This window comes from Spodoptera frugiperda, chromosome 16 (assembly GCF_023101765.2).
Source record: "Spodoptera frugiperda isolate SF20-4 chromosome 16, AGI-APGP_CSIRO_Sfru_2.0, whole genome shotgun sequence".
Lineage (NCBI taxonomy): Eukaryota > Metazoa > Arthropoda > Insecta > Lepidoptera > Noctuidae > Spodoptera > Spodoptera frugiperda.
Window position 1 is genome coordinate 7,778,907 of NC_064227.1, and position 13,064 is coordinate 7,791,970.

At 37.8% G+C, this 13,064-nt stretch overlaps 1 protein-coding gene across 5 annotated transcripts in view; it reads left to right on the forward strand.

The window, feature by feature from the left end:
- The window catches only part of LOC118281893 (chloride channel protein 2), a 90,600-nt gene that overhangs the window by 50,135 nt on the left and 27,401 nt on the right, over window positions 1-13,064 (forward strand). For 3 of the 5 annotated variants that reach the window (XM_050699521.1, XM_050699520.1, XM_050699519.1), the window contains 3 exons: window positions 10,412-10,574; window positions 11,280-11,402; window positions 12,344-12,472. In XM_050699521.1, the coding sequence (XP_050555478.1) occupies window positions 10,412-10,574; window positions 11,280-11,402; window positions 12,344-12,472 (415 nt within the window). Of the gene's footprint in view, window positions 1-10,069; window positions 10,115-10,411; window positions 10,575-11,269; window positions 11,403-12,343; window positions 12,473-13,064 lie in introns of those variants that run through there. The other 2 variants (XM_050699522.1, XM_050699523.1) reach the window with 2 other exon arrangements.

Consider the following 13,064-nt stretch of genomic DNA (forward strand, 5'->3'; position numbering starts at 1 on the left):
CACAAATTGTTGTTTCGAGTCTGGGTGTCATGCGTATGTGAACTTGTATGTCTGCAAACGCACCTACAACACAGTAGAAAAACCTAGAGCGGGGACACGTTTAAAAAATAATGATCATGCTGATGCTGAAGGTAATGCTGATTTTATTGGCTTCGGATTCGTTATACTAGACTTATGCGCCTACCACACGTGCATGCCTGACCACAGTTTTAATTGCACATGCTTGTCGCATGAAAAGACTGAACACGGATGTGTCTACCACACGGCACAGTTAAGTACGCGCAAGCCACATTCTTGTCGACATCGTTGGCGTGGAAACAATATTTCCCAATGAAGAACTATTTCTTCTGCTATTATTTTTCAAGTGTTTGCTTGTGAAAAAAAAGAAAATACAAAAGTCAAAGTGTAAACGATCAAAGTGGACAAAAAAAACATTGGAGTTTGCGCATGCTACCGTTTTACCAACTACACGCACAGTGTTCAGTGTACAAGCTGGCATGCGCAAGTAATGCGTCTACCACACGTGCATGCTTGACCGCAGTTTTACTTGCGCATGCCAGCTTGTACACTGAACACTGTGCGTGTAGTTGGTAAAACGGTAGCATGCGCAAACTCCAATGCTTGGCTTGATGGTTTTTAAACTTGCTTGAAATTCTGGCATGCGCAAGCTATACTTGTACAAACTTGTCTGCGCGTGTGGTTGGTAGTTCAGTGTTCAAGCCGCTCTCATTTTAGTCGAGTACGCGCACGGTCGTTAAAAATGGCAAATTTACTATTGCGAATTTGTAAATAATTCCGCCAATCGCTTGGCTCATCTCTTAAATCCTTGAGTAGATGTATATGTGAATGAATTTTTCTATTCAACAGCCATTTTTTTGTCCACTTTGATCGTTTACACTTTGACTTTTGTATTTTCTTTTTTTTCACAAGCAAACACTTGAAAAATGGTAGTAGAAGAAATAGTTCTTCATTGGGAACCATTGTTTCCACGCCGACGATGTCGACAAGAATGTGGCTTGCGCGTACTTAACTGTGCCGTGTGGTAGACACATCCGTGTTCAGTCTTTTCATGCGACAAGCATGTGCAATTAAAACTGTGGTCAGGCATGCACGTGTGGTAGGCGCATAAAACAGCGGTCAAGCATGCACGTGTGGTAGACGCATTAGGATAACTTCTAAATACCATATTTAAAGTAGGTATATGTATATGTATATTTGGAAATACATTTTAAAGAAACAACGTCAAGTACTGTCTGTCTTCAACTGCTTCTCTCAATGTTATTTAGGTTGCATTTATGCGTCTACCACACGTGCATGCTTGACCGCAGTTTTACTTGCGCATGCCAGCTTGTACACTGAACACTGTGCGTGTAGTTGGTAAAACGGTAGCATGCGCAAACTCCAATGCTTGGCTTGATGGTTTTTAAACTTGCTTGAAATTCTGGCATGCGCAAGCTATACTTGTACAAACTTGTCTGCGCGTGTGGTTGGTAGTTCAGTGTTCAAGCCGCTCTCAGTTTAGTCGAGTGGAGTATCTGTACGCGCACGGTCGTTAAAAATGGCGGATTTACTATTGCGGATTTGTAAATAATTCCGCCAATCGCTTGGCTCATCTCTTAAATCCTTGACTAGATGTATATGTGAATGAATTTTTATATTCAACAGCCATTTTTTTGTCCACTTTGATCGTTTACACTTTGACTTTTGTATTTTTTTTTTCACAAGCAAACTCTTGAAAAATAATAGCAGAAGAAATAGTTCTTCATTGGGAACCATTGTTTCCACGCCAACGATGTCGACAAGAATGTGGCTTGCGCGTACTTAACTGTGCCGTGTGGTAGACACATCAGTGTTCAGTCTTTTCATGCGACAAGCATGTGCAATTAAAACTGTGGTCAGGCATGCACGTGTGGTAGGCGCATTAGTCGACAACTGCTACCTAAATGAAGGTGCATTAAAGTGCAGTGGAGTCATTTGGAAACTCCTCAAGAACAGTGATTTAGGTGTAGAACTGTGTAATATTAGCACTAATTACACTAACATTACATTTATTACAAAGTTTATGTTAGTACCAATGTCACGTCTCACATAATAAGTACTTACGCAAATAAAAATGTTACATTTCGTCCGAAGACGACCGAAAGTCAAGTCATGTGATGTTTTTCATGATCTTGACAAATATTTATCTTTGAAACTACTGTGTTGATTTTGATAAAATTTTGATTAGTATGAAATCTTGAAGATGGATGTTAGGATACGAATCTGTAATTATAATCATGCCAATCGAAAAGGTAGACGACCTTATTTAGGTTGCTTTTCCACCAGAGATGTGCTATGTAGTTATGCTACGAAGATGTAATAGCAAAGCTGTGAAACTATGTGACCGTTTCCACTGATACTAAGCTATGTAGCTGTGCGAGTAAGATGTGCTATGAAAATGCGCCGCCGCAAAGTAGCTGTGCGAGGAAGATGTGCAGCTCGAGTATGCGATGTATCGATAGTAAGGAATCCATCCATAGCACGCATCCTTCCAATCCAATGTAATAGCTTATCTGAGTCCGTTTCCACCGATGCTAAGCTGTGTGTACCAATCAATATTGGTGGAAGCCAAACGTAGCATAGCACATCTATGGTGGAAATCATCTCCTAACTAAAATCATCTCTTGTTAAAAAATAAAAGTAACTTAGCGTGACCTAGCACTTAAACTAAACCTTATGTGTATCTTATGAATTGGTAAGAACTATAATGTCATTAAATGTCACCTACCTTAGCTTAGGGCTTCCTTAAAATGTACTAGAGGTCCCTTTACTATATCTATTAACTCTCAATATATTGAATCCTGCCCTGCCTTCAGCAACAAACCTAGATCAGCTCGTGACCACATGATCTACGTCTGTCAACTGACTCGTAGCTCCGGTTACCTAATGTACAGTTGTTGTGCAAAGATGTGTGAGATTTAATTAATTGATACTTATCTCAGTCACATCCGTTCTTACGGTGATTAGGATTATAAGAGGATTAACATAGATACATATAAATAGTTTGTAAGGATGTTGGTATGTATGTATGTTTGGTACGCTTTCACGCAGAAACTGCTGAGCAGATCTGAGGGCGTAATACGAGTTTTTTTTACGTTGAACGAAACGAGTGTTCGGCGTTCTGATTAGTTCGTTCATTTGAACCGGCCAATCATCATCAGACCGCCGAACATAAACATCTCGTTAAACATAAAGCAAACTCGTACTTATTACCCCTCTTAACGTTTGACATAGAATTTTAGGTACTTAATATTATAAATGCGAATATTTGTGAGTTACTTAATCACATCAAAATGGCTGAAGGGATCGGGATGAAATTTGGAACAGGTATAGATTATGGTCTGGAATAACACATAAGACACTTTTTATCCCACGGGACCGCAGACGAAGCTGCTGGAAGAAGCTAGTCTGCAATAACAGGCTACTCTTTATAACAAGAGTGAAGTCGTTAGCAGTATCTATAACATGCTTTTATTTCCCTCTAGTTCCTACTAGAGAGAAGAGGTACACTCATAGCAGATAACAATACAAAAAATATTTAATAAAATCGCGCATTCCTCTATAAACCTAATTAACATACGTCCTTTAGCACAAAGGGTTTAATGCGCGACCCAACAGACAACACAAGAAAACAAAATTAAAACAATTTTATATCAACCGAAACACGTTTTATAACTAAACTAATAAACCAGGGCTGTCAAAAACACATTACACACTGGTCAGGGTTGTCCAAGCTTTTCGCTCAGGTCACTGACACACGAGTGACGTCACATGCGTGCGCGCAGCTCCTGTGCACTTTTCTTGCAACCTTGATGCAACTTGTTTAACAACTTATTATGCAATACGGAGCTTTATTCATGAATGTTTTTGAAGTTATTTATTATTTCGTTTTTGTGAGAATTGAGTCATTGGTAATATTGTGTCTAGAATTATTTGAGGTTAAGCAATAAAAACATTGTTGGTACGTACTTATGTAATAAATTACGTGAATGTAAATTGTCGTGCATTATTTATAGTCTGTTTTTTGTGTAAATGCCATTAATATGAGATTGCGGTGAGACGTTTCTTGTATAACAAAAATAATTGAGTCTTATGTAGGTATTTACTGCAAAAAAACATTAAAGAAATACTAAAATGTACCTTTTCAAGAACAATCGCTGTTCCACATTTTGATAAAGACAACATCACAATATAAAGATTTATTTCCTAAATAGTGGATATCATTCTAATGAATGTTAAATAGTGTCAGTCTGACTCTAAATTGATTTTAGTTATCCGCATATAACATATATTTTTTAAAAGAGTAACGAATGTAGTTTCTTGCTAGTTCTTCTCCATTCGAAGCTACACTTTGGAACGAGCACCTAGCTTCACTGACGGACAGACTATTATTAATTTCTTTATTTGTTGACATTTCAAAAGTACCTATTAATGGTTTAATTCGAATAAATGATTTGACTTTGACTTTGATTAACAAAAAGAGTGAACTCCTCATTATATCCCAACACAGCTCCGCAATTGAAAATAGACTGGCCAGCCTCATTGGTCATTCTATAATATTGCCTGCGTAGTTGAATATTCTCATTAAAATGGAACGTCATGATCGCAATCAATCTGGTTGCTGGCAGTACTTTCCCGGTTGGTGAATGATGCGAGGACTGGCTCTTATCTTACGGATCAGTTTTCCTACATGTCCTGCCAAAGGTCCATATGGTCATAAAGGAAAATGAACTTATTACTAAGGCATAACCTTGACTTCCATCAATCAAGTCTTTTTTTATAGTATAAGCCGGTAAACGAGCAGACGAATCACCTGATGGTAAGCAATCGTCACCGCCTATGGACACCCGAAACACCAGAAGCGTTACAAGGCCTTTTGGGGGTTAGGAATTTAAGGGTTGTTAGGGAATCGGGGGATTGGGAAGAGGGATAATTGGGCCTTCGGTAACATCAGTCACAAATGAAACAACAATAGCGTTGTTTCACGTCGGTTTTCTTTAAGGCCGTGTGGCAATCGGTACCTTTAGTATGAGTTTCCTTTACACAATTGTTTCGATTACTTTAAACGTAAAGCAAACTCTTTCGGTACTGGCCACCAGCTACTGTTTGCAGTAAAAGTCAAACAGTTAATACCAGGATCAGCGGTTTAAGATAACGCTACTTGCTCGTACAGTCACGTGAACGATTAGCTTAACCTTCAAACGTAAGGTAAAGTTTGCGCAGATTAAGATAATGGAGCGAACTGATTTTCACATATTTGTTGTGGAGATAAACGCGGCCTAATTACTATGTGTTGTTGTGGTAAGTGTAGGTATTGGAGAGAAGTACCACATAAAAGTGCTATTGGAATGTGTAGGGTCTTGATAATAACGTGTGAAAATGAATTAACACGATTTGTGACATAAAATAGGACGTTTTGGACGATTCTTGATTTTCTACTGAGAATTTCGATACTGGGAACTCCTTTTATATTTGACAAAGCTCAGTGGTATACGAATTATGATAATTATAAGTATAATATTAACGAAACCTTATCCAAACTGAATTGTTCGATTAGTGATTTTACTACCGGACACTATCTGCCGTAATGTCATGCAAAACATAATTTGTTGATATTAGAATATCAGCGGAAAATATTACACCTATTCATCCCAAAACACCAACAATGTTTTTTACCATTGAAAAATAAGATCTTGTCTGATCAATCCACACCAAACCATGAGCAGAATCAACTGGAAAACACACTGCAGTTCCAAGAATCCCAATCATTCTGAACATGCAAAGACACTATAAATAGTCGATCCCACGCATCCGCACCACTAATTAGGTGCAGTTCTAATTTGTAGTACTACGTAACGCGTATTTATAGGTTCCATTCAGCACGGTCCTCTTTGTACCAGATTTCGCTCGATTGCTTTAGAATTTGTTATGAATTGTTCGTGTGAGACCGTCTTTAAATATTGCTGTTGTAGAGCAGTTTGGTTCGTTAAAAGGATGATGTATTTCATTGATTTTGAAGCGTGATTTATGATTATACTCGTATGTGTGATTTGATAACTTATTTAGAAGTTGTTTCTTGCTCGAGTATCTTTCATTCTATCCATAATTCATTATCATCAGTTCATTATTTCAGAAACCGTGATACTACGAAAGACTTTTGTAATCTACTTCTTAATGATAATCTTTTAACCTATTGCTATATATCGGATTCAAACTCCGTACTAATACGAGATGAGAGTTTTCGACATAACCAAAGAGCCACCAGTAGACCGTATGTACTTTTCCGAGCCGGGAATTTAACCCCAATAGCAAGAAAGTAGATATTTAGAGAAATTCCATTTATATTTGCACGATAACTCTTAAAATACAAAGATAACTTAAACAACCCATCACCAAATACCAATAAAGCATGCAAATACCGAAACAGTTGATTACGTAAAGAGTAAACATGGATGGAGTATTCAAGCGTCATGGTCCCTCGTTTGGCGAAACAGGTACAGGTTTCGACCAAAAGTTTACGAGTCGACCCTTCGAGGTCTGGGGACGCAGTCAAACGAGTTTCCAATAGGGCTTAAGGTTGTTTCAATAATAATTTATTTCTTCAATTTATCTGATCAAGAAGCTCTTTGGTCTGGAGTTTCTGGAAGATTCTCTGTAGTTTTATGCAACTGTGCAATGTCTTTAGTAAATCTATTTTTGTATATCTCTCTATTTTGGTATCACTCCGGTCGAGAAGACCCTTTCGGGCCGAAACATGACTCTCCAACACTTTGGCTTTGGAATGGCTAACATGGGACAATGAATCTTTAGTGAATCTGTTTAAAGTTATAATTTTGAAGATGCTATTATCTATTATATAAAAATAAGTCGGGTTTTCCTTCCTGACGCTATAACTCCAGAACGCACGAACCGATTTCCATGGTTTTGCATTCGTTGAAAAGGTCTCGGGCTCCGTGAGGTTTATAGCAAAGAAAATTCAGGAGAAAAGCAGGAAAACAGGGAAAATAATTGGTGGCGAAACGGAGTTCGCCAGGTTTGCTAGTTATTCTATAAAGAAAGAGCAGTAGAAAAGTTTCATTAACTGGTACGGTCCCGTCTAGAAATCCATATCAGTCAATTACGAACGATAAACCAATTACCAGCATTGGTTAATAAAAAATAACAAGAAATCGCAAAACGTCGCCACAGAAAACATTATTTTGTTGTTTATATCCTCATCTCGAAAATTAATTATCTCTTATAGAACCCTTCTTAGGTATTAAGAAAAACCAAAAAAGAAGGTTCTCAAGAAAGAGGTCCTTAGATTTTAATTATGAGGTTCTTAGTTTCTTCATTACTAAAAGTCGCATCTGCATCGCGAATCCTTTTAAGTTATTTAACATAACCCTCCATATTTTTCTGTCTAGTTGACAACAACACACAATACCAGTTACAAATATTACATTATCATATGCAACATACAATAATATTGGCACTAGATATAATAGTATGTAATCCGTGTCACGTTTTAGACTAACAACACCCAATGTCGTCACTCGCTAAATAACTTAGCACCTCAACGGGGTCGATCGCCGGTGTCGTTTCGGATAAACCATAACATATATTATGTTTTATTTGATGCTGGTATCAAAATGGCGGATGTTTTGTTCATCATTTAAAGTTAGTTATAGAAGGTACAAGGTGGAAAAACGACCTGATTAAGGTCGCAGTGGGACTACCTAGCGGGTTTACCGGAGCTCCGGTTCAAAAGGCAGGAGTAGAAACGGGGTAGCTTTAAGTCACTTAGAGTCTGACACTCCCTCTCGCCTCGCCCAAGGCGGGAGAAGTCATTGTATGATTTTCCCCCTCAGAAAATAAAAGGGAGCCGCTGGATGCAAGTCGCTTTCAACCGGCCTATCTGGAAGTCATTGGGGGAGGCCTATGTTCAGCAGTGGATGTCTTATGGCTGATATGATGATGATGATGATAGTAGATACTCTATTTCCTCAAGTTACACATCACAATCAGTCCCAGAAAGATCAATTTGTGGATCCCATAAATATGTAGCTGTTCCTAGCTGACTGAAGTAAACAAATTAGAAAGTAGTAGAAATTATGATATCTTTTAACGAATTTAATTAGGAAGTTAATACCTGAGCGTTTTCTATATGTCTATATGAACACATCGAGTATCATTGCTTCTGTAATTAGATCTACTGTAAAATCTGACTTACAGAAGTTTTAGTAGATCAAAATAAAGAATCATATTTCTACATTGTCCATTGATGTCTTCATACATAAGATAATTAGATATGTAATTGCCATGCTCCATACTGCATCAGTCTGAGTAACGATTGACTAAACGCCTTGATAAGTCCAACTACCTAAATGTAGATAATATCGGACTGTGGTTATCGTAAATCAGAACATGTGTTATTGTTGTATCGCCTTGTAATTCAATCAAAATGTTAGTAGGACATGGAAAGCACATGATTTACACAACACTAGGGTTTGCGCTCGATTTCGTTTGTATTTATTTAATATTCTAATTGTCTTAGCAATTCAATTGGTTTAGAATTTAGGAAGAAAATGTTTAGAGACTGCTAAGCTTGTAGCGATGATGACTCCTATCGCCCACTACCTTTAAACCCTGTTAAGAAAATATTAAAGATTTTGTTTCGTAACTAAATTAAATGGAACGGGTACCACATTAATTGTATTATAACTTTCATGACTTAACTGTTTGACGAGGAACTCGATTAGTTCCAAGCCTTGCTTGAGGCTCATATTCATGAGCAGCATTCCGAGACACACGAACGAAATACTAGTGGAGTTCCTCGTCAAACAGTTACGTGAGTAAGCCCATAACATACCTAATAATTAATTGGGTACCAACTACATTTGTGCCTGATGTAGAAAGTGACTAATATACCTTCTCTGTTAGACCTTTGAGTTGAAATGTATAGAAAGGATAAGTCTCGTTTTTTTAATTCCTAAATGCAAACTTATAATGTAGCAGTCAAAAATTAAGTATTATAGCAAATGTAGATAAAGATAGTTTTACAGCTGGTTTCTAGTTCCTTTCTCTTTCTTGTTTCTGTCCGTCAGTTCATTACAAAGTTTTATATATCGATAGGAGATAGTTGAATAAGGCCATTGGTGACTACCGGCTTTTACTGATAAGATTTGTATTTGTTTTGATTTTGGTTTATCTACGGATTAATGCTAAGCCGTTTCATACCTTTGCACCGGCCAAGATTGCTTAGAAAATTCCACGATTCATATGTACCTAAACAAAATGATAAATAGAACATTTCCTTATTGTTCGTTATTGTTGTAAAAAGGCTGAACTTTCTAACTTTTAAAAGTTTTGTAATCTCTGGATGTATCAACCACATGAAAAACCAGACCAAGTTAACATATTCAAACACTTTTTTGAACTATTAACTTTGTAACATCAATCTATGATACTCTGGAACAGGTAACGTGGATAAAATCTTAGAGAAACATAAGTTATCATTTCATCAGCTAATAAAATTGTAATAGTCATCACTTCATCAGCTAAAAAAATTTAATCAGTAATTTGTAGCTACTCATAAATGTTAAAAATGTGGGAAAATCTTTGAGTTGGGCCAAAATTTTTTATACAAAATCGTTACAGTTATTTTTTTGTGATTTACGAGCTACGTAAGCTAGACAGCGCCTTTGCCCTGGAATGGAGCAAACAAATCATGCCCTAAATCATATGCCCTAATTATCTCCAATGCCAAAACCCCTGTAATAATCCACCAAATATTAGCTAAACACATTAAAAAGTCAAACACTACGTATTTTCGGATAAATTAATAATCTTCGTTAAACATCGGAGATAATCTGATAGCTACTGTAAACACAGGCGGATTCAAGGCTCTATTGCCGTAATTAAGACTTTCAGTATTTTCACTGGGACGGTATTCAGTAGTGGGCTGAAAAAATGTGATCTCCTATTAATTTTTTATAACGTGGCCTACTGTCGCCGCGTCTGCATACACTGCTCATGATGAAGAGTCCCCGAAATGGATTCGGAAGATATTGTTGAAAGAGGTAGCAGGGTTGTGGTAGGTAATGAAGTGAATTTTGATGAACATAGACAAACAACCAAGTCCCTCCTATTTCTGTACTTCTTTCGTTTTTAAAGTAGATCCTTCATAGTCTTAAGAATCTTAATAATTGTGTATAAGAATATAACAATAAACAAAACTACAATGCTAATAAAATAATATTTTATGCGTGATAAAGCTGTTGGTACAAGTATCAAACTAAAAAAATCATAATAAATTATAATTATTAAGAAATATTAAAAGTTTAAGACATAAACCTCAACAAAATTACTAAAACTCCTTTTCTACCAACAGATGTATGGTCGCTATCAACGCGACCTAAGCGAAGCAGCAAGAGAAGAAGCAAGAAGACTGAGAAGACTACGGAAGAAGAGAAGAAAAGACGACAAACTCCGGCAGAAGGAGTTGGAAGCAAGCGGCAAACACAGACCTCGGGGGAAGTTCTTTAAAGTATTAGGTGAGTCTCCTAGAAGACCATATTATGAGACCAAAGAGCATTGTCGGGCTTTTTGGATGATTAACTGTCCATGTGCCTATAACAGTCTTCTGCTGGACTGAGGGCTTCTTCTGTATAGTCCTTTTTTGATGACGGAAACCTTCAAAAGGCTTTCTTGGGATTGAAGACGAGGGTGTGTGTAGAATTTTTACGTCACTAAAACAACTGATATAACAACAAACCTGAATATTATAAAGCACGGTTGCCGTGGTGGCTGGGCAACCGGCTGCCAAGCAACATGTTCGCGCTAGCCGCTAGCGGGTTCGATTCCCGCACGGAGCAACCCGTTGTGTGATCTATAAATTGTTGTTTCAGGTCTGGGTTTCATGTGCATGTAAACATGTATGTTTGTAAAGGCTCGAAAGGACGACACAGGAGAAAATCCTAGAGGGGGTCAATTTTTTTTTAATCTTTTATCAGACTAATTTTAAGAGCTACACAATTACTCTTTTTTATTCTTCTGGATTTTTCCCAATTAATTACATAGTCAGCATTAAGTCTTTACGATTACCAGCTAGCATTAACTCTGGTCTACTAGCCTTATTACGTAGTGGTACTGTTTTGGCTGAACCTCACTATTTTACGTGGAGAAACTGTCATCTATCCTCTGCGGACCTTTACACGTTCTCTAATCATAAATAATCACGTGCATGAAGTTTGGTGCAGGCTATGTGTGGAGGCACACGTTCGCTCGGCTGGGCGAGGACTGGGTCTTCCTGGCGCTGCTGGGCATCATCATGGCGGTCGTCAACTTCGCCATGGACAGGGGCATCGCTGTCTGTCAGAATGGTAAGGGTTTCTTCTGTGTTCTTTTGTATATTTAAAGTTAATCGGTGGACAATATAGGTACATTTTAGGAAAAGGGGGAAATGAGAAGACGTGTTACCTGATTCCGCATGAAATTCAGCAATTCTTGAGGCGTCACAATCTTAATAAGTATAAAATAAGCAATATTATTACTTTTTACGACAATTGTTAAAGCCTCGTCTCCACTAGGAACATTGGTCGAGCATCATTTTGTCCCCAGAGTCATCGGGCGATGTCGCGACGACGTCGAATGACATCGCCGCGACATTGTTGCAACCGTTCCTTGTCGTACATTTAACAATGTCGCGGCGATGTCATCTCCGCGCACACATGTCACTCGATAAGTGTTCCTAGAGGGGACGAGGCTTTATACTTACTTATTTGTTAGGCTTTTTTAAATATGTAAATTGATCTAATTTCTGAACGTCTTTTCATGCCACGATTAAAGGATAAATTCAAAGTTATTGGTAAGTATCAAGCAGTATTCTCATTAATCCATAGCAGCGTAGTTTATTTTATTCCAAAGATTTTTAAGGTTATAAATGTAACTACAAAATCTGAAGTTGAATTATAAATTAACATTTAAACAATCGTACGTAGTCGATCTGACTACAGTACCCTTAGTACGAGTTGGTTTTACGTTGAACGAAAACGAAACAAGAGCGCGTTCGGCGCTCTGATTGGCCGGCTCAAATAAACCAACCAATCAGAGCACCGAACACTCTCTCGCTTCGTTTACTTCAAACGTAAAGCAAACTCATACCGATTGGCCGACGCGTATTAACGTAAAACAAACACGTACTAAGGATACAGAAATATGTGAAAAGTACTTAATCGTTATAAAACTTAAGTACTTTTAGTAGTGGTAAAGTCATTTTTGTCAATTTAGTGTAATGTAACAGCTATAATAATGTACATTGCAGCCCGCATGTGGATGTACAAGGACCTGGCGACGTCTACGTTCAGCCAGTACGTGGCCTGGGTGTCGCTGCCGGTCTGCCTCATACTGTTCGCCGCTGGATTCGTGCACATAGTCGCTGCACAGAGTATAGGTGAGATATATGTATAGTATAACAATTTGATTTATAAATGGTGATATTTAAATCGAAACACCCAAAACTTAAAAAAAATAATCAGTAGTAGCATGATTTACGCAAAGAAACGCCTGATTCTATTCTATGTATCTATAAATGTGAGGGTATTTAAAACGGAGCTGCGGACTACCTAGCGGGTTTACCGAGGCTCCGGCTCGAAAGGCAGGAGTAGGAACGGGGTGGGTTTTAGTCAGTAAGAGTCTGACACTACTTCTCGCCTCACCTAGGGCCGGATAAGTCATTAAATGATTTTCCCCCTCAAAAAAAGAGGGTATTTAAAAGCAAGCTTGGGGGTCTTGGTCGCTAGCAGTAAAATTTTTTTCTTAGTGAACGCGTACCGAAAGACGAGGTTATACTTAAGGTAAGGTCCTTTTTATCAGAATACATGATGCTAGGAAAATGTGTGTGATTACTTTTAGTGGTCTATTATTCTATAAAGCTATAGCTTATCCATGGTGGTCTTAAGATTTTATGATTCTGTAGATCATTCATAGCCACACGAAGAACACAGTTCTCGTAAACTCATGTCCAATTTTTTTCTATTTACACT